This window comes from Nuphar pumila, chromosome 6 (assembly GCF_984573655.1).
Source record: "Nuphar pumila chromosome 6, dmNupPumi1.hap1.1, whole genome shotgun sequence".
Classification (NCBI taxonomy): domain Eukaryota; kingdom Viridiplantae; phylum Streptophyta; class Magnoliopsida; order Nymphaeales; family Nymphaeaceae; genus Nuphar; species Nuphar pumila.
The window spans coordinates 129858220-129880981 of NC_143254.1; the positions used below are offsets into that span (position 1 = coordinate 129858220).

At 41.2% G+C, this 22762-nt stretch overlaps 1 protein-coding gene and 1 long non-coding RNA gene across 2 annotated transcripts; one reads left to right on the top strand and one right to left on the bottom strand.

Annotated features, from left to right (window-relative positions):
- Window positions 1-5450: 5450 nt before the first annotated feature.
- Window positions 5451-22071, bottom strand: LOC149836211 (3-oxo-5-alpha-steroid 4-dehydrogenase (DUF1295)). Its single transcript, XM_090009064.1, has 3 exons — window positions 21812-22071; window positions 21446-21709; window positions 5451-6145 (listed from the first exon to the last, which is right to left on the bottom strand). Exons 1-3 carry the CDS (start codon window positions 22022-22024, stop codon window positions 5669-5671), a joined length of 954 nt encoding a protein of 317 aa, XP_089865190.1. The 5' UTR covers window positions 22025-22071; the 3' UTR covers window positions 5451-5668.
- LOC149836212 (uncharacterized) lies at window positions 16111-17192 on the top strand. Its single transcript, XR_016432407.1, has 2 exons — window positions 16111-16678; window positions 16765-17192. It is a non-coding gene; the product is annotated as an uncharacterized LOC149836212 (long non-coding RNA).
- Window positions 22072-22762: the final 691 nt, after the last annotated feature.

A 22762-nucleotide genomic window follows, 5' to 3' on the forward strand; every position in this document is an offset into this window, starting at 1 on the left:
ATCAGATTTTTGGGTACGGTATCAGGTTTGCACGCGGGTCTAATCAGGTCCACTAATAGAATACATGAACCAAACCTGGTAAACCATATTTTTTATCATTTTTACATCAAAAATTTACAGGTCAGAATCGAAACTCAGGTCGGGTCTGGTATAAAATTTCACAAACTATACCCGGGTCCATGTATTAATCGGACCTTCAAGTTCAGACCCGGGTCTTAATCGGGTCTTCATATTTATCACCATACCTGGACCCTATATGGTTTAGTTCGGGTGAGGTCCGGGTAACCAGGCCCATTGACACGCCTAGCTGGTACATGATCTAGACTCCAATCGAATCGGATTTACTTTAAAACAAAAATATCGTACCTGGGTCCTATAAAGATTACATGAATCAGACCCGGTCAATGCTTGGTAAAATATATTTTTTTTATTGTTTTTACAAAGATTACATCAGAACGCAAGACGGATCACCTGGGCCTCCAATGAAATTTCACAAACCATACCCGACTCTATATATTAATCAGATCTATTAGGTCCGACCTGGATTCTAACAAGGCTTCCTTCTTCATCACCAAACCTTGACCCTATAGGGTTGGGTCTAGGTCAAGCCCGACCTGTTGACATCCCTAGTTTTCACTTTCAAGAAAAAAAAATAGTGGTTATGTTAATCTGACGGAAAACCGCAGATGTGGTTTCCATGGTTAAAAACCTATGAACCTCCTTTTGCATCAAAATTTTCTTTACGTGAAGATAGGATTTCGTAAGGATATAAAAATTGATCGCCTATCCATGATTAATATAGAAAATAAGAGAGACTATGTCCTATATACCCTATTGAAATATTGTTCTTTTATTATGGCATTGCAGTTTGCACATAAGTAAATTAACAGCTAGAAGCGAGATCCTGAAACACTCTTAAATTCCAGATATTGTAAGCAAATAATGACTTCTATTCTAAATTTGAAAGCCTTGCAATTGGGATGGAAACACAGTTTTCATGTGTCACCAACATATGGCCTTGGCAAAATGTAGTGTTATCAAAACATGTTGCCAACGGGGATTCAAACCCCAATGGTATAGTTGTATAAAGGGTAGGGGTCTGCCTAACCCCAGAATGCAGCAATTAAATTTCACGAAAATTGCTACACGAGAATCATCGCAAGGGAAGAGAAAAATTGATGATGGTTTAAAAAAAAGGTTAGGATTATTCAAAAATAAAATAAAATGAACAAAAATGACTTTATACATGATTCGATAAATACACAAATATAAGAAAATTTGTGTGCCAAAAATCTGAGTAGATCGCCTTTTATTTGTTGATCTACTTGAGTTGCTTAATTCAATTCTGCAGGCTTTTTTGCAAACTTTATATATATATATATATATATATATATATATATATATATATATATATATATATATATATATATACAAAATTAGTTTGTGATGTAAAACAGTTCACAGATATGGGTATGCAAACTTCATTCTATGTATATCAATTTAGTGAAATAGTTACAAAATTATGATATATTAACATAAAATTCACACTATATCTTGCGAATTTTATATTATATATGTGAATTTAGTATGATATTTACAATGTTTTGAGGTTTCAAGGTTCACAAATTTGGTTATGTAAGCTTCGTGAGGTTTGTAAAAATAAAACATATGAATCTATATTTAAGTGAGTGTTTGTGATAGCCAAAGAATAGACCGATATATCGTGCCAGGGTTAAAATGATTATTTTAAAGTCGGACATTTGCATTTTTTAACATAGTTTTAAAAAATTATAAGTTTTTTAAAGAAACACATCATTTTTGCCATACAATAGATCATTTTTTTTGCAATAAATAACCAAATCCGACCCAAAATATGCTTTAAAAAACATGGGTTTTGTTGTTTGCCGTTATAATAAATAGCATTCCACAACTTATCATAAGTGCAAAAGTGCTTGGGTGGTTAGCACTGAAGTCGTTGATATGCAGTGAGGTTTTTTGTTCGAGTTTCGTGGGTGACTTGAAAAGCCGATCAGATCTCAGTAAAAAGCTTATTCAAATTCGATTGTACAAAACTGAATCCGATCCGATTTCGTAATCAGATTAAGCTTCTTGTACCAAACCTGTCTAATCAGGTTCGGTCGGTTGGACATCCAATCCAAACATGATCCGTCCACATCCCTAATCAAGGGTCTTCCAGATTTACTAACCAAACAAAGAATCAGTCTGGAAAAACATCTACAAGGGAATCTGTTAATGAAAAGAATGTGAAGGATTGAGAGAGAGAGAATTAACCTGTTCTGTTTCCCTATGACATGTCTAACATCTTAACGACAGTTCAACAAAATTCACAGCAAAACAGTAGCCGACACATGATCGCAAGAGGGTTCAGATGCTTTAAAATAAATCATCTTTTTGCATAAGAGGAAAGTGGAATGCAGGAGTTTCTGGGATCTGGTAGTAGCAGCAGCAGAAGGAAAAGGAGAAGAAGAAGATGATGGTCTACAACCGTAACTTTCTAATTGTTCCAAAGTAAAGCAAATCAAATTTCAATAAATCCAAGAAAATACAACTGGGGTACCTGGGGGCAGGTGTCAACTCAAAATCAAAGTGACAAAAAAAGAGGAAACAAAATAAAAACATAAAGAGAACAAATAAATATGCTAAAAACAGTTGCATACTCAATTTGAGGCAGAATAGCACTGCATGGCACCAGAGCCAACTGAAGTTTCTTACACTCGGAAGATTCCACATTCTTGTTTGTAGTGACTATCAGAGTGCCATTACAATCTCAACCAATATAGGTCAGGATGGAAAAAGTAAAATATAAGTATCAGCTCACAGAGGTATTCGCTAAAGCGATGATGTGAAGCCAGCATTGGCTCTCAGTGTAGGCCATGGGTGTTCATAACATCCATTGACTACAACTCCCTAGTATTATGTAATATTACTATATTAGGTATTTACCCTACAAAAGAATGGCCCTAGGATAATTTAAGGCATGAAAAGATGGCATTAAGACATCACAAGCTGCAAAAGCCCACAAGACCAGACAGCTCATTCTTTCTGGATGCACCCTGCTCTAGATTGGTTCTCGCTTTAGCCTCATTTTAAACCCAATGGTAGCGCTTTCTGCCTTGTAATAGCTCACTCTGGTCTAGCTTGCCTTGTGTCCAAGAAACATTGAGATGGTGGTGCTGTTCTTGAACCAAAATTTAGGCACCTAAACAATACATCAAAAGCCCTGGGGTGATCATTATGTTGGGACCTTAAAACATCAGGGACTGTAAGAGGTTTTGCCTTTTGCCATGGCACACACATAATGTGCACATGCACACACACACAAATCACATCTTATATTCACATTTATAATATAATGGAAACGAGCTTCTATCAAATGTTCGAGAGATGCCAGTCATAGCATCTCCTTTGCAGCCAAAACTTAAGTTTCATCACTCTTCACCCGTTTACTTAGAGAATTGGCCCCAAAAGTTTTGAACTACATGATGTCATTCCATAAACCAAGGATAAGCAAGAAATTGTGAAGAAAAGGTAGCATTAATCCTCAGAACAGGCTTATGGACTGAAAGGTAAGTTGAAAAATGCAACCTTGTTGTGCATAATAAGGGTGACAGAGAACTGGGAAAAGCTCTCTCCAGCATCCCCCAATATCCAGTGGAAACACCAATTTTCTACCTTGTTCTCCTGTGCTCTAATATTCGGTGGGCCTTCCATTCATCAGCAGCGGGGGGAAATACTTAAATGAGAAATTCTCAACTTGAAATGCTATCTTGTACTGGAAAAATAGTCATGCTAAAAACTATCCTGAGCAACCTAGAAGCCTACCACATGATCTCTCCAATAACAGATGAAAATGTCTTGATGGCTTAGATTCATATGCGGGTCTTTAGCATTGAAACCTAATACCATCCATTGCTGAGGGTTAAAACCATAGAGATTTTAAAGCCCTAATTCTCAGATAGTTTTAGTGCCTGCTTACAAATGCTCTACATCCATCATAAACAGATATACATGTGACAACAAAATAGGGCTTTGTAGGTCATGCTACTGTTAAACTGTATCTCTCTCTTCTTGTAAAACCCACAAGGGTATTATAGTCATTTCCCCTCTTTTGCACATATTCATAATTATGAATATGTTGTAATGTTTTTTTTTGCATTTTTGTATTTTTATTTTACCTTTTCTTTTTCTTTTCATTTTTCTTTTTTTTCTTTTCTTGTTTGTTGACTAAAGTCAACTTGGAGGGGGCTCAACACTAGCTGTTGGGCCTTTTGGAGGAGCTCCATCAGCTAGTAGAGCCCCTCCAAGGCTTCTTGCTAGCTTATAAATAGGGGAGTTCCCCCTTTGTAAAAGTTACTTCTTGGAGCTTTTGTTCTCCATTCTTCTCAATAAAGATTCTTTATATTTTATATGCCTTTGTGCATTTGCGTTTCTCTATTGTACCTTTGTGTACATTTGTTCTAAGTGTTCTTGTGCCTTTGTGCCCGTACCTCTTGGTGGTGGTGTGCTTATAGCACACTTTATCTCTTTTTTGGGATATTTTCACAGCTACCTGATGGTGGGCTTTAACTGATACAAGCGCATCCAAGATCTTCACAATATATCTTAAATAAAGGAGGCAATGATAAAATTATGATATTCTAACTATATTAAAAAAGACAAGAGATGGAACTTTAACACAAACATTTCCCAACCTAACATTTCAGTGTGACCAACAGTTATTAGTCAGTAAAGCAAGCATGTGATTAGAGACTGAAACAAAGTCTACAGTCTTCTCGGACAGAGAGATATGGTTGGATAAGGATTATGCTTACTTCCATCTGGTCCCAAACCCACATATTGTGAACCAGAGTTTCTATGTTGGGATCCAACTCAGGCTAAATTGTGGGGGTATATTTTGGATAGAAACTAATGAACAGATAGAACTTGCAAAGCAAGAGAAATGCAGATGATACAAGGCAAGATGATGATAATGTACTTATATACATTCATTGGGAACTAGGTGCATTCCTAGAGGCAGAGACAAAGTCTTTGCATGGCTGCAGCTTTGTGGTACATATCTGTAATTTTTAAGTCTCCAATTGTCAGAAAGATTGTCATAATGTGTGCTAATTCAGAAATAAGTAACTACATGTGCATTGCTGGTCAACTGTAATCTTCAAGCTACTTCCTATATTTGTCTTGAGAAACCAAGGTCAGATTTACCACTCAAAGGGGACGTCAAAAAATAACAAAGCTATTTGAAGGTCAATTTGACCACTCAAAAGGGATGTAAAAAGTAACAAAGCTACTTGCAAACAGAGATACTGCGTTTGCAAACATATATATTTGTGTGTGCATGAGTGTGTGCAACCGTGCTTATGGGGGAAAGAAAAACTTGTATTGTTTTCCTTTCTGTTTTGCATTAACTGAACAAAATACTAAAGCCAAACTAATGTGCTAAATTTGTTGTATTGCACATAGACTAAATTCATGAGGTCTGAAAGTGACTTACCAACAAAGATCAACTCTAGCCAAACTACAGATATAAACAAGCATGGAACAGGCGGTTTTCAGCTTGCCTTGCAAATATTTCTGTCACTAGAAAATAATTGATCTGAAAAATGGGAGAGAATAGACCTAGTCTTGGCATTCAAAGAAATGGCAATGTTTAGGTGCTTTTATCCTTTGTCCTTGGGACAGATTTAAACCAAGGAATCCAAACTGATGTTGTTTCCTTGTATAGTCTGTATTGTTTCGCTCTATATTCCTGAGATAACATCCTCTGTTCCACAAGCATTGTTGAATAGGCCAAGCAGCAGGTATTAATAAAAGACCCAATAAATGCCCATCCTTTCCCGGTATTCCATCCAAATATAACCAGTCCCCACCACCACATCTGTTCCCCGAAGTAGTTTGGATGCCTAGAGTAGCGCCACAAGCCACTTTCAAGATTAGGTACCACAGGCACCCCAAGATCCCTTAGTATACTATTTTGCTTCACAAAGGCATGAAGCTGGGTGTCTGCAAAATAAGCAATAATTATACCAAGCAAGCACACAAAAGTACCAAGGGAATCCCATGTGTTCCATTGGACATCGATGGTGTGCACAGCATACATGGGGAGACAAATGCCAATTAGAAATGCCTGAAAGCAACAAGTGAAAATAATTAGTTATAAAGAAAATGTGCTCAACGAAACAAATGCATGTAACTAAAATGAAATTGGCACAGTTGTCACAAATACCTGAGAAACAGAAAAGATATATAGAATGTTACAACTGTCCTTCAGAGAAGGGTAACCACAGTAATGTTATAATCTAGAAATTACTAAAAACAATATCATAACCAACTTGTTCTTGGGCTATAGAAAACAAGGGATCTGCACTAACCTATCAGTGATAGCATCCAAAATAGAAAGCAAAACTTCATTTACTTCCAATTACAAGAACAATATCACAGATATCAAGACGTTACAATACAAAGGCATGTGAAATCCAACAATCATATCAACAACAGCCAAAAACTACATTAAACCATATAAGCTGAGATTCTCCAGAAGTAACTGTCAACCACTAAGTTCACAACAAATACCAAAAAGCAATTACCCAAGCAGGAAATTCGAGGAAATTCATATTTAAAATGAAAACAAATGTTTTTTTTTTGTCATAAAAAGGAAGCCAAAGCCATTTTTCCCAATCAAGAACACAAAAAGACCAACCTTTGGCCAGTCAACATTCACAGAAGTATTATCATGACGACAACCATCAACCTCTGATTCTAAAATGAATAAAAAGGGGTATGTTTCAACATTTACATGACAAACGCTCAAAAGGGTACCAAGTAAAGAAAAGAGAGAGAGAGAGAGAGACGAACTATAACCATAACATTACGAGACAGGTTCAACCAACATTGAACATGCCGGAAAGACAAAAAGGCCCAAGACATGCCAAGAAGCCCAGAAAAGAAAAACAAGATATAAAATACAGCTAATCGACGAGCATCACCCTGGATCCAGAGGGGGCCATGGTGGAAGATTGCGCTGAAGATCAAGAAGGCTGATGCGCAGAATGGCGTACACGTACGCCAAAATAAGGTTCACTAGTTTATTGAAAACAGCAACCATATGCCAAAAAATTGTGTTGTTGCGGGTCATCCAAACGGCCCACCAGGATGAGAGAAGCCAAGTTCGCCAAATAATCCGCCATTTGTTACAATGGCGAACTGGCTGAGGACCCCACAACAAGTCGATGGCGAACGATTCCTGGCGCACGCTGACTACAGGATTATTCCAGGTGACCTTAAAGATGTTTTGAAAAACAGGGCATTCCCAAAAAAGGTGAAACGCAGATTCTTCAGCCGCCTCGCATAGATGGATTTGAGGAAGTTGTCAGTCTGCACCCGATCATGTAAGATAAGTCATGCAAGGAAGCGTGATTGAGGAGTCGGTCCCTTGCCCCAGATAAGACTCGCCGGGAACCGGTCCACCCCCGAAAAAAGGAGAGCGATGTAGCATTCTTTTGAGCGGAAAGATCCGTTTGAAGCAAAGGCGCGTTTGAAGAATTGGGATTGCGAGTCAACATTGCCATTATTTGAAAGAACTACAGACCAAGCTTGGATCCATGATCGTCGAAGCTTTGACATAGTTTGCTGACTCACGCACGTGGCCCCAACCAACGATTCCCCCCCCCCCCCCCCCCCGTATTTAGCTAGAAGAACGCTTGCACACGGGGACCCAGGTTGGTGCGCAAGCCAACTCTGCTTCACGACGAGCATCATACTCCTCGTTCTGGGATCCTTGATTCCCAACCCCCCCCCTCCTATATAGAGGAAGCCTAAGGGTATCCCACCCTATCAGGTGGCGCTTGTTGGAACCTCGCCCAGACCAAAGGAAGTTTGTCATTATCCGAGAGAGCTTCGTACTAATCCTCATGGGCATCAGGAACATAGACATAACAAATTCTAGCATAGCATTTACAACGTGCTTGATGAGACTCAGTCTACCAGCGATTGAAAGACAGAAAGCTTGCCATGCTGATATTTTATTCTGAACCCTTTGAAGAGTTGCGCTTCAGGCTACCGTTGTGACACGGCTGATCTGAAGAGCCAGACCCAGATAAGAAAAGGAGTTTTCCGATACCGTGCAACCGAATATCCGTTGGCCCATTGCCAGCATCGACGTAGGGACATTTACCATAGACAGACAACACTTATCGTAGTTCATAGATAAACCTGGCATCGATAGGAAAAAAAGGACCAGCTTGAATCTAACATTTGTTGGACTGAAGCCCTTTCGAAGATAATCATGTCATCGGCGTAGGTCAGGATATGACTCGTGCATTCCTGTATACCGAGTGGCTCAAGTAGACCACACTCCACTGCCCTCTTAACCAAAACCACAAGGCCTTCAGAGACGACGTTAAAGAGTAAAGGAGACAGAGGACATCCTTGCCGAAGACCCCGCTCAACTTTGAACTGCTTACCCCTATCCCCATTGATCTGAATTTGTGACTGGGCATTGGTTACCAACTCATACACCCAGCTAGAGAAACGCCTACCAAAGCCCAAATTCGCCAACAACAACAACAACTACGCCTTCATCACAAAACAATTGGGGTCGGCGATATGAACCAAAAAAGAAAATCATTCTGGGTCTTCCACATGAATCCTTCTCCTCCAATCATTTCTATCCAATGCTATGTCCTCGGTGAGGTTCAAAGCATTTATATCATTTCCTATCATCTCCATCCATGTCTTCCTAGGCCTACCCCGACCTCTTTTAACTAATATATTTTCCCATTTCTCCATCCTTCTAACTGGAGCATCATTAGGCCTTCGCCGAATATGTCCAAACCACCGTAAACGATTCTTTCTCATCTTATTTTCAATGGGTGCAACGCCTACCTTCTTACGTATCTCCTCGTTTCGAATCTTATCTTTTATTGTATTTCCACACATCCATCTAAGCATACGCATCTCAACTACACTCATTTTTTGAATATGATGTCACTTGGCATTCTGTACCATATAGTAAAGCGGGCCTAATAGTCATCCTATAAAACTTTCACTTCAACCGCAATGGCATTCTACGATCGCACAACACTCCAATTGCACTTTTCCATTTCATTCACCCAACCTTTATCCTATGATTTACATCTCCATCAATTTCTCCATACTTTTGAATGATAGATCCCAAATATTTGAAACAATCATACACCGGTATTTCTTGCTCACCAAGCTTCACTACACTCCCGTCACTACTTCGTTGCTTACTAAACCGACATTCCATATATTCTGTCTTACTCTTACTCAACTTAAAACCTCTTGCTTCCAATGTCTATGTCCATAATTCTAACTTAGCATTAACCCCAACTCTAGACTCATCAATCAAAACAATATCATCAACAAACAACATACACCATGGCACATTTTCTTGAATTAATCTCGTAAGCTCATCCATCACTATAGCAAATAAGAAAGGGCTTAAAGTAAATCCTTGATGTAACCCAACCGTTATAGGAAAATTAGTTGTTACCCCTCTGCAAGTGCGGACATTGGTTACTACTCCTTCGTACATATCTTTAATTATACTAATGTACTTGAGAGAAACACCTTTCTTCATCATTGTCCACCAGAGAACGTCCCTAGGCACTCTATCGTATGTCTTCTCCAAATCAATAAAAACCATATTCAAATCTTGGTTCCTCTCTCTATTTCTCTCAATAAGTTGTCTAAGAAGATGTATAGCTTCCATAGTTGATCTTCCAGGCATAAAACCAAATTGATTCTCCGATATCATGACAACCTTCCTCAACCTAGACTCAATCACCCTCTTACAAAGTTTCATATTATGACTCATGAGTTTTATACCACGATAGTTTGTGCAATCTTGTATATCACCCTTATTCTTATATAGAGGCACCAAAGTACTCTTCCTCCACTCATTAAGCATCTTATTTGTCCGCCAAATCTTGTTAAAAAGATTTGTCAACCATTCTAAACCTTTCCCTCCCAAGCATTTTCAAGCCTCGATAGGTATACCATCAAGGCTAGCTGTCCTTCTTGATTTCATTTTCTTCAAAGCCTCTACAATTTCTTTCTTTTGAATCTTGCGCATGAAGTCACGATTCATCTCATAAAAAGGAACGGAGAAGTCTCCAAGATCCTGAGCATGACTTCCATTAAAAAGCCTATCAAAATAATCTTTCCATCTCTCCTTAATCTCCTCGTCTCTGACTAAAACCATTTGTGTTTCATCTTTGATACATCTAACCATACCCAGATCCCTCAATTTCCTATCTCTCATCTTTGCAAACCTATAAATATCCTTCTCGCCCTCTTTGGTATCCAACTTGTCATAAACCTCCTTATATACCTTATCTCTCGCGTTTCGAACTACTTTTTTTAGCTTCCTTCTTTGCTATCATATACTTCTCCAAATTCTCATTATCACGACTCTTAGATTTCTATAACACTCTCTTTTAACCTTAATAGTTAATTTGACATCCTCGTTCCACCATGATATATCCTTACCTAGCGGTGCACCGCCTTTAGATTCACCCAATACCTCCTTAGCCACCTTTCTAATGCCACCCGCTATCTTATTCCACATTGATTTTGAATCCTCTTCAAGACACCAATCAGTTTCCTTAATTACCTGTTCTACAAACATTCCTTGTTTAGCTCCTTTCAGTGCCCACCACTTAATTCTAGGATCTATCCTATGTCTATACCTTTTGGGGCATTGTCTAATTCTAAGATCTAAAATTAAGACTCTATGTTGTGTAGCTACACTTTCTTCCGGTATAACCTTACAATCGATGCAACAACCCCTATCTCTCTTTCTAAGTAGGAAAAAATCTACCTGACTCGTATTAACCCCACTTTTAAATGTTACTAGGTGAGACTCCATCTTCCTAAACCAAGTGTTTGCTAAGATCATATCATAGGACAAACCAAAATCTAAAATCCTTTCTCCACTTTCGTTTCTTTCTCCTATACCATAGCCTCCATGGATACTCTCAAATCCATCCCTACTAATGCCTACATGTCCATTAAGGTCACCGCCGATGAAAAGCTTTTCTCTATAAGATATCCCTTGTACTACTCCATCTAAATCTTCCCAAAATTGATGCTTAATGAAATCATCTAAACCTACTTGAGGTGCATAAACACTAATAATATTAATAATATCCGTACCTAATACTAATTTAATAAGTAAAATCCTATCACCCTTCCTACGGATCTCAACTACATTATCTATAAACTCACGACTCATAACAATCTCTACTTCATTCCTATTTCTATTCCTATTCCTATTTATTCTTGTATACCAAATCTTATATCCCCAAGGTTCTATCACTTTTGCTTTCTCACCTACCCATCTGGTCTCTTGGAGACATAAAATATCAATCTTTCTCCTACACATAACCTCTACTAACTCTACCAACTTACCTTCCAAGTGGCTAACCTAATTTTATGGTCTTGGACTAACTTTTTTACCCCCACCCGTCCAACAAAGTGAGGGAACCCTTGCCTATTTGACACCACACCCGGGCGCCGGTGTGACGCGTCGCTTCTGGGCGACAACCTAGCAACCCTTGCCCATTTATCACTGCCTCCGAGCCTATAGAGTACAGCGCGTCGCTCAGTAGGGAACGCCCCAACGAAATTCTCATATTGGTTCATATTCATAGGGTATGACTAAGTTATGTTGGTTGTCACTGGCCTACCGCAACCCTCCGCCTTTGTCCGGGCTTGGGACCGGCAATGTATAACTAAACAGTTATACACAGGCGGAGTTAAAGCCCAAATTCGCCATGTTGAAAAGGAACGGCCAAAGAACCGAGTCGTAGGCTTTATGGAAGTCAAGCTTAAGAGTGAAGAAAGACTCCCCGCTGATCTTGAGAGAGTGAAACACTTCTATGGCCAAAATGAAAGAATGTTGAAACCTTCTATTAGGGATGAAGGCGAACTGAGCCTCCGAAAAAATCTTAGGAGCGACTGACCACATCCTATTTGCCAAGACCTTGGCGATAATGCGATATAAACCCCCTAACACCGATATAGGGCAGAACCACGAGATGCCTGATGCGGCTTCCTCCTTAGGAATAAGTGACACAATGGCTAGGTGAGAATGAACCGGCAATCATCCGTTGCGATGAAACTCAACGAAGACACTAAGAATGTCACTCTTGACGCATTATCAGAATATGCAAAAGAAATCCACTGGATACCCATCAAATCCTGGAGCTTTCCACCCATACGAATCCCGCACAACCGAGAAGATTTTGTCTTCAGTGAACACCTGTATCGGCTTGGATAGCGGCCAATCCATGGACAAAAATACTGCAGTTCCCATAGAGTCACCTACAGTTTGGCTGCAGGAATACAGATTAGAGAAATAGTTGGTGACAGTATGCAGTACCTGATCGCCCGAGTAGGAGACACCGTCGATAGACATAGAATGAATCGCATGTCTTCTATGCCTATGAGAGGCGAAAAAAATGAAAGAACCTTGTGTTCCCGTCACCTGCTTTAAGCCAAGTCACCCTTGACTGCTGCTTCCAGCGAATCTCATCCTTTAGACGCCAAGATTGCAATAGTAGAGTCAGCTCGCCAATCTAGCATTGAAGCATTCAATATCGGATGCAATCATATAGGTCATAGCCCAGTGTTGTTAAAAACGCGCCTCAATGCGCAAAAAACGCGCCTCGCCTCGAGGCGAGGCCCTTTTCGCCTTGAGGCGCACTTAAAAAGCGCAACAGCCTCAAGGCGTACGCCTCATGCGCCTTGAGGCGTACGCCTTGAGGCGAGGCGCGCCTCAAACTGAGGCGCGCATTAAGAAATCGGATGGCCCGGACCCGAGATCGACCCGGATCCGGGCCCGTATTCTCGAAAGATCGAGAACCTGTCTTTAAAAAAGACAGACGCTTCGGGGCGAGGGAAAGCCCTCGCCCCTTCTCTCTCCACTCTATCCCCTCTCGTCCCCCGCCATTGCTCGCCGCCGGCCACCACTCTTCCACCTTCTTCTTTCCTTTGCTGAGAAGCCATCGGCGACCCGCCGGCCACCACTCGCCGCCGGCCACCACTCGCCGCCGGCCACCACTCTTCCACCTTCTTCTTTCCTCTGCTGAGAAGCCATCGGCCCCGCCGGCCACCACTCGCCATCGGCCAGCGACTCACCGCCGTCCATTCCGGCGACCTCTGCGCATTCCGGTGACAGGTAAGATCTGTACGTTTTTCCCCAGCTTCTTCTTTTGTCATTTGTTCTTTGTGAAACCGTGTAACCTACGTTTATGGGGAACCCGGCTCCACTCATCCCTATATCATCCTCTGTGGTCATAACTCCCTCTGGGATCTCATTGGTACTAAGTTATTTTAATCAATCTGGCCCTATCGATGGGTTCAGCACGGTTGATTTAATAGAAATCAATCTTTTGATAGTGTTCTTTAACACAAAAAAACATGATTTTCAATTTATTTTGACAGTGTTCTTTAACAAAAAAAACCATGTTTTTATTAATGGTTATTGATTTTTGAATCAGCAAAAAAGTCTTGCACATAAGTCGGATTATGTTTATTCAAATGCCGATCTTCACTAAATGGATGATGTAGATCACATACACAGGGTCCAATTTGATGAAAACAACTTGCATCAGTGAGGTCCTAATGACAGGAATGGCGATATGGATGACTGGAACCTAAATGTGGTTATGGGTGCCATGCAAAACACTATGCTTGCTTCACTAAATGGAGGAAAAGAGGGATTGAAAGTGTGTTGTTATAGCCTAGCCACGAGCAGGCTGATGCCATGAAGGCCCTCAGAATGATGAAACCACGAGCAGGCCGATGCCATCGGCTTTTTGGATGTTAATTAGTATAAGTCTGAATTCTCTCTTCATGATATGAATTTTCAGTTTGTAGCTAAAAATTTAGAAGTTTGTTTTTTTTATTATTGTATGACAAGCAATATACTTCTGCCATACTTCTTGTTATGAATTGGATGTCTCTGAACTTCCAGGTGACAGATAATATTAGGGCCTTAGGGGATTTGAAGTTAAGTCGATTTTTCATCTGCTTAGCTTTTTGCTTTGTTTTACTGTTCCCATCTTCTTCTTCTTTCTTTTTTTCTTGAGAGATTATTTTACTCTTCCCATCACTCTTTGGTTCTCTACTATGAAAGGTTATCATGTCAACTATTTAGACCACTATTTTGCCATGCTGTCACTCGTGTTTTTCTTGTCACCTTTTAGCCTTGTTTGTATTTATGTATTAGTTTAGTAACTACGGATTCAAAATATTTTGGATGTTATTCCTTGCCTCTTCAAATATAGAAATACTCTAGTCTTTGGACATGCACAAGTAGCCATCTTTTCGCTTTCTTTCAACTAAAGAGATCACAATCATGGGTTTGGTTTACAAAACCTGCAACGGACCAAACCTGGTTAAGATGGACAAAATACTTAAAGAACCTTTCAACTCACATTATATTTTGATAGATTTGCAACTTCCTGACTACTATGCCTTCAGTTAGCATGTTGTATATTAGTCTGTTACATTACAGAAGAGTTATGTATGTCGTCATTGTTTTGTTTCTATTACTTTGGCACACATGAGCAACGTAGCTCTTGTTGCTCAATTATGTTTTTTTCTAGGATTCGTATATAGCTTATACACCAAGATTGTCTATTTTGCATTTGTTTTCATGTAATGTGGTCAGCAGAATGCATGATGTTAATATATATTTTGTGTTATGTATTTTTGTAGTTGAACAATGGCAAAAGATGTAGGATGGGATCATGGAGTTAAAGTTCCAAATCCTACTAAAGATCCCAAACTCGTAGGACATGTAATTTGCAATTACTGTCATAAACAGACTACAGGAGGCATCTATAGGCTAAAACATCACTTAGCTGGCACAAAGCATGGTGTAAGCATGTGCGAAGCGGTTCCACCTGACGTGAAAAGATTTTTTCAGAATCATCTAAAGGATCAGAGGCTAAAAAAAGAAGAGTTAGAACAAACCAAGTTGGATATCGGGAGAAGTGTTTATTTTGGATCATCAACCGGCGATAATGTGAATAAAGAAGTTAGTGGATCAAGTAGTGATGCAAAAACAAGTGCAGCTGGTCCTATGGACCTTTTTGTGAACAAAGAAGCACGACAAACCACAATAAACATTGTTTTCAAAAGGGATGAAAGAAAAAATGCATGTCGTGCCATTGGTAGATTTTTTTATGCAAATGCCTTATCATTTAATCTTTGCAACAATCCATATTTTGATGCAATGGTAGAAGCTATTGCAAATTATGGGCGAGGGTTCAAACCACCTTCTTATCATGAGATCAGAACGTGGATTTTGAAGGACGAGGTAGATTGTACTCATGAAATTTTGAAAGAGTTCAAAAAAGAGTGGCCAAAGGTTGGTTGCAGTATTATGGCAGATGGTTGGACAGATGGGAAAGGAAGAAACTTAATTAATTTTCTTGTAAACAGCTCATCTGGGACAGTATTTTTGAAGTCCGTTGACATCAGCGACATGGAAAAAACTGGTGCAAATTTGTGTCAGTTGTTTGAAGTTGTTAAAGAAGTTGGTGAAAGTAATGTGGTGTAATTCATTACAGATAATGCACCAAATTATGAGGCAGCTGGAAATATGTTAACAGCAGGAAAAACATGTTTTTAGACACTATGTGCAGCCCACTGCTTGGATCTTATGTTAGAAGATATTGGAAAGATATCAATTTTTAAATATACAGTGGAAAAAGCAAAAAAAATTACAAGATACATTTATAGTCATGCATGGGTATTAAATTTAATGAGAAAATTCACAAAGAAGAAAGAACTTCTGCGTCCAGCCGTAACTCGTTTTGCCACAACATATCTTACACTTCATAGTATTGGATGTTATAAGAAAGAGTTAAAGTCGATGTTCTTATCTTCAAATTTTAGAACATTTAATTACTATAAGAAATCTGATGCTAAGAACATTTCTTGTATTGTTCTTAATGATCATAAGTTTTGGGCTGTCATATCATATGCAATTAAAGCTACACTACCTCTCGTCAAAGTGTTGTGACTCGTTGATGCAGACGAACTTGCTATGGATTTTTGTATGAGGCAATGGATAGAGCGAAGGAGGAAATTGCTTCAAACCTTGACAATGTCCAAAGAAAATATAAACCTATTTGGGATATCATTGATAGACGATGGGACTTGCAACTTCATAAGCCTTTGCATGCAGCTGCCTATTATTTAAATCCACATTTTCATTATGCTGACAACTTCAACCCTGATGGAGAAGTTATGGGTGGCTTTTATGATTGTGTTCAAAAATTAGTTTCTGATGCAAATATTCGGTTGAAAATTACAACACAAATCGATGCATTTAAAAAGGCAAAGGGCTTGTTTGGCAGAGAGGCAGCTGTTACAATAAGAAAATTAAAAAGTCCTGGTAAGTTTGCAATTATGTTGTTATTTGTCAATATTTTTTTATGTTTTTGTTAATTATGACATTCTTAATGTTTTTATCAATTTTTTATTATTTTATTTGAATGCAGTTGATTGGTGGAGTTCATTTGGGCACGAAAATCCTGAGTTGATGAATTTTGCAATTCGAATTTTAAGTTTGACATGCAGTGCATCGGGCTGTGAGAGGAATTGGAGTACTTTCTCATTGGTTTGTGACTTTGTATTTTATTTTTGAAATACATTTTTATATGTTTAATTATCTTATATTTGATTATCAATGATTTGAAATTATAGGTGCATACAAAACGAAGGAATAGACTTGAACAAGAGAAGATGAATGCATTGGTTTTTGTAATGTACAATATGAAATTAAGAGAGAGAAATATGAAGAGGAGGGCTACCAAAGACCCTATATGTCTAGATCATATAGACTCAGACAATGAGTGGATTGTGGAGAAGGAAGATCCAGTGTTGCCAAGTGATCCCAATTGGTTGGAGGATTCATGGTTGGATCCGAACTTCGACATAAATGTCATTGAGCATGTGCCTATTGAAAAAGTCACTTCACCTCATATTTCACAAAGTGGTTCTAGGCAAGACATGTCTTCAAGAGATCGAGGTAAAGTTATATTCCTTTTACCTAGCTATGAATATAAATGTATTTTTTTAATTACATAACATAAATATTTAATACATGATTTTTTATTGAAGGAAAAAGAAAAGCAAAAGAAGTAATTGAGGACATGGATGAAGAAAGTGTAGATGATGAAGAGTCAGAGAATGAAGATGAAGAAGAACCTATTTATATGGATTCTTCAGATGATGATATTGAAGACTTAAATATTGATGATGACGAGACACAACAAGAGCCTAGGCCCTAATTCATATCATAGAGCTATTGGCCATTTATATGTTTTTTAGGACTTTCAGTTGTAATTGTGAATGTTAACACTCTCATTTTGAAGAATTCTGGACAAATACATTAACATTTGGTTGTTAATGTTAACATGCATTTTTTAATTATGACATGATGTTGTTAGTGCTAATATGCATTTTGTTGTTAATGTTAGTTTTTTATTGAATGAATGCTCATATTTATGCAATTAGATACTTATATAGATCAAGTTGTTGCATTAATGCTACTTTTACATGTTAATCTCATATTTTTTTCGTATTTATTTGAGATTTTTTATTTCGTGTTGGTTGGCGCTTCATCAATAAAGCATTTCTTATTTATTTATAATTTTAGATCATTTTTATAGTTTTTTTTAAGTTAAAAAAAATTTTTTTTGAGGCTTACGCCTCGCCTCGGATTTTGGTGGAGCGCCTCGCTACGCCTTAACGCTTTTAACACTATCATAGCCAAAAGAGACTGATTGATAGAAGACAGCTCGCGCTCCCAATCTCCCATATTTTGGAATTTGCTTATGTTATTCGAGATAAGCCAAGATTTGATGTCGCAAGATAAGCGGAAAAGTTTAACCAGGCACCGTGTAGTCGCCCGGTCCACATAGCAAGGTCTACTCTAAGATTGTTGGACTAAAGACTCGAAACCCGCCTCCTTAAGCTACCATTGCTCAAATCTGAAGGTTTTGTCGCCGGTTAAGCCTTGGCCCCGTCGGATAACAATCTGACTATGGTCCGAGATGGATGGTGGAAGTAGGCAACATGATATATCATTAAGAGAGCTCAGCAGATCCGGCAACATGAGCACCCAGTCTAGCAGATGGAAGCACGGTCGAGATCGTCGATTAGTCCAAGAGAAAGCTTTACCTACATGGGGGACAGGGTACAGTCGGTTCATCTGAATAAAGTTTTGGAAGCTCCTCATTGAAGTCGAGTAGGAAATCGGCATGCTTGAGTCGATTGGTGACAGAAGGCAGTTGTAATCTCCCATGATAATATATTGGTCCCCGAATGATGCAATGACCCTATTCAAGTCCGACCACAACTCCTCCTGGCGGCTTTGGAGGTGGGGACCATATACCATTGTGACCACAGCTGGCGCCGGCTTTGGCGGGAGGGGAAGAGCGATGGATATGGAAAATGATCCTTCGTCCACCCGTTGTAAGTCTAGAGAATACTTCCCGAGGATGAGACCTCCCGCATAGTGAATCGCGGGCTTGAAGAAGAAGTCTTCACCACGCCAAATTTCGGAGACGACTGAGCGCGAGATATCCGCCATCTTTGTTTTACAAAGGGCAATTAGATAGGGCTTTTCTTGACGGATCCAACTCACCAGGAAAAGACGCTTAGAGGGGCAATTCAGACCCCAAATGTTCCAACACAAAGATCTTCATAACTGAACATCTGGAAATCCCCGAGGAGTGCGGATCCTCACAGACCGCCTAGGAGAAACCCCTAACTTGCAGGATGGAGATTGCGAAGGCTGACGACGTCTCCTTATTGAGAGACCACCCCGCCCAGTTGGGGAAAACCCCCCAACCGAAAGAGGTGGTGGGATGACGTCTGGGATACGTCAATCATCCGCGACCAAGGTCGGTAAATCATTTGCGATAGCAGCGAAGGACTCAAGCATAACAAAATCGATGTTGCGTAACTGGGGTTGGGGTAGCGATAGGTCTAGACGCTGAGCGGCTTCGTCCACGGACAGACCCATATAGGATGATAGAGGACTACCCGAAGAGGGTGAAGCAGCAAGCGAAGGAGAGTTCGAGTTGTGGGAGCTCCCCTAGCCATCGAAGTCGCGCTCTCAGATGAAAGAGGAATTGTCCAATGTAGACGGTGCCCTGCAATTCACGGATAACGAAGGTGGGCTGACGATACTGTTGTAGACCAGGCGAAACGGATAGACGATGTCATTGTCTGTGAGAGACGATACCAAGGCTGAAAGGCCATCCACTAGCCTGCAAAACAAACATTGCTAGACCGAGACTCCAATAATAGGCAACATATCGTCCCACGCAAAAAAACGAAGCCTCCGATAGTTGTGACATCTGCCGTGGGAAAGGCCCAATCTCATACCCCCCATTGATCAGCGCATACGAATTTGAAGATGTGGCATCTACAGAGAGGCTGAGATGATCCTGTGTCACCAGGGAGGCCCCTGACAGCCCCCGATGGCCATCAACCTCGGTGTAGGGACAAACCGAATGGATCGGCAGCATCGGAACCCGTTTCTCAAACCACCAAGATTCCCACGGCGGCATGCATGTACGTGACCGAGGCAAAGATGCCTCGTCACACCCGCCAGTCCACCTGATAGTCATCCAGACTTCTCGGGTTGAGGAGAAACGGAGAAAGAGATTACCCAAAAACGAGCTTCCAAAGCCTCCACGCGCACCGATCCCGATAACCACAGAGGAAAAAGGCGATCCCCCAGAAAGAAAAGTACCTTCGAGTGTCGAGCCCAGAAAGGAGGAGACGGCAGATGATGGTGACGGCGCTCTCTCATCCCGAGGTTGAAAAATGCTGCACGCCGACTCATGGGCACAGCCACCGCCTAGGAGCAAAACATGCCCGTACGCCAACGCCTCCATAGGAGAGCAAAAAATCGACTGCAAACAAAGAAAAACCCTGCTCGCCCACGAGGACCCCGTGTCATCAGACAAGTACACCACCCTAGCCACAGGATGTCGGATGGCTCGAAAACCGAGTGGCCAACGCGGCCACCAAAGCAAAGAAAGGCGAGGAGGGACCACCTGCCTTACCTTTTGCTTTAACAACACCTCGAAAATCGAAAAAGGCGAAAGATGAGAAATAGTACCTCTGCTGAATAGAAAAAGATGACTTTTCGCAGCCACCCCAGAGCACGCTGCCTACAACCCCGAGCTGCAATTATCATCGACAGAAGAGCCCTCAGAGACGGCGGCAGCACAATATTGAGGCGAACCCAACAAAGCGGAGCATGACCCGACCCGGCCCATGAGGGCGATCGTACCATCGGGACGGTTGCAACAGAGATGGTTGAGGCCGAAATACTTCCCTGAGAACGACATCGGTGCGGCCGGCGACGAGAGCGTCGGCACCCAAAAAAGAGCCGATCTTGATACCCAAAAACGACGACGAAGGATCTTGCAATTTGCTGATCTGGACCCAAGGCGAGAATGAGGTTTTGCGAGGGAGGTGCATAACTCGCGACGAGGCTCGGCCGAAGGATGAAGGAGAGAAAACCGCCCTAGAGCGCCTAGATACCAGGTGCCGCCTTGACCTGAACGAGGCGCAATGGAGGCAAGCACGACCCCGCGAAATTTGAGAGATAGGCAACCCGCGCACCACCAGTCACCCAGCATAGCCCGGGGAAGATGAGAACGAGAAAGAGTTTTGTAGAAATACCGCTGCCAGGATGCCTTCACCTCCTGCCAGCCCTGGCAGGCGACCGAACTGGTAGACTACGGTAGAAAAAAAAAGGAGCCCGGAGCGTGGCGCCGACAGAGCAAGCATGAAGGGATTCAACCCTGACGGCCCGTAAGAATCGCCCGACGTCACGAGGGAGCAGCGATCCGGAGGCGAGACAGGACGCGAAGACCTCCGATAGGGAGAATAACACCCTGAAAGAAAGGCCAAAAGGGAGGGCAACAGAGGCACCCTTGCGACGTAGAGCAAAAGCGAGCCCCCAGTCGTTCAAAGCCTCTTGGATAGAAGATAGAGCAAGCTGGTTGGCACGCAGGGGGTGGGTGGCGCATAAGCCCCAAAAGAAGAGGGAAGAGGGAGGCATGGGTCACAGCCAAAGAGAGAGAGAGAGACGGATCAATCCATTAGCAAGCAACGGGACCCAGAGAGAGAGAGAGACTGATTAGGAACCCGCTACCCTGACCGACAACCACCGTGGTTGCCAGCGTCTCTTCTCAACAAGACAGAGAGAAAGAGGGGCGGGACAGAGAGTAGCCGTCGACCACCACCATGGTTGTCGACGGTGCCACCATGAACTGTGACAGGGTGGAACACCCTCTTTCTCGACCCTTTCGGTCGAGCCAGTAAGAAGAGGGGAAATCGAGAGAGAGAGAGAGAAAACCTGCTGCGAGACATAGACTGCAAAGAAAGAAACCCACCACCAATTTCTCCCAAGCTTCTTCCTGAGATCAGCAAACCTCCAGTCCTCCCTAGCCCCCCACGCCCACCTCTCCCTTCTGAAGTAACTATGGGTGAGCCTGATGCTCCACACCCAAGTCAGCCACACCACCGTCCTCGATCTCCTCAACTCTGATCTTTGATAAGGAAACGATGCATAATAGTGGACAAGCATCACCGGTATGACAGTCCAATACAAATCTATAAGCTGCAACCTCAGAACAAGCAGAAAAGAACACCACAGAAACAGAAACTCAATAGATCTTCTGTTAATACATGAAATTGGTGGATTTTGAGAAATAGTAAGTACCCAAGTGCTCTTCTGCAACATGCTGATGACCCAGAAGATTATGTCCACATTAATGAAGAACAAAAGGTTTGCTAGCAAGATGGGGTGATCGACACACCATTTCCAGATGGGGAGAGGCTCTGGAGACGAGAAATTGTGGAGAAAGGTGAGGTAAAACGCCAGGGAGGGAAGAGGGACCAAGAAGGCGATCACCACGTTTCTGAGGGTGCCCATTTTGTGTTGTTGAGATCCACTGAGCTTCACCAATCTCGTTTCTTTATCCCCCATTGGGAGTTTCGAAGTCTTGCGAGTTTGATTGGTGAGTGGGTGCCTCTCTTTAGTGAGACATATGATGTCGTACGATACTATGTCGATCTTAGCCGTCAAAATCGTGCATCTTGCTGGCTACGGAAGTCACATTCTATGTGGATTAATTGTAGCCATTAGTTGGACGGTTAGGATCGAATAGGATGAATACCGTTATATGCCGTATGATGGGAACCGTACTCAACAACTAGCCATCGAGACTGTGGTAATTAGATTCAGGCTTGGATCAACACAAACGACGCTCTAGTTTTGCTGGTGGTTTGAATATAGATGATTTTCAAAGAGAAATTAGTAATCATCTTTTAAACAAGGCATTGCTGGCTAAATTGTTGTGGATGATTTGCAATAAGGAGGATAAGATCGCAGTTATCTTTATGAAAAAATATGATCTGGTTGGATGGCCTTCTCGGCAGAAAATTAGAAATAAAAGAAGGGTTTAGGAATTTGGAAAAAATGGGTAACGGCGCTTGTTGAATTTTCTCAATTTGTTTAACTAAGAGGGCATTTCTTAAAGGTTAGGGGCATCTTGTTATATAGGGACACTGTTTTGCGAAGAATCCCTTGGGATTTGGCTTTCCAAGAGTAATTGGATCTAATGTGTAAATTATCACTTGTCTCACTTGTGCAGTGGGAGGACCATCCAAG

Excerpts from the sequence above, each read along its gene's own strand:
- LOC149836211 (XM_090009064.1), bottom strand. The coding sequence starts at position 22,024 with ATGGGCACCCTCAGAAACGTGGTGATCGCCTTCTTGGTCCCTCTTCCC. Across the intron at positions 21,710-21,811 it reads TGTTGCAGAAGAGCACTTGG|CTTATAGATTTGTATTGGAC; the intron begins GTACTTACTATT and ends CTGAGGTTGCAG. Across the intron at positions 6,146-21,445 it reads CAGTCTATGTCTCGCAGCAG|GCATTTCTAATTGGCATTTG; the intron begins GTTTTCTCTCTC and ends TGTTGCTTTCAG.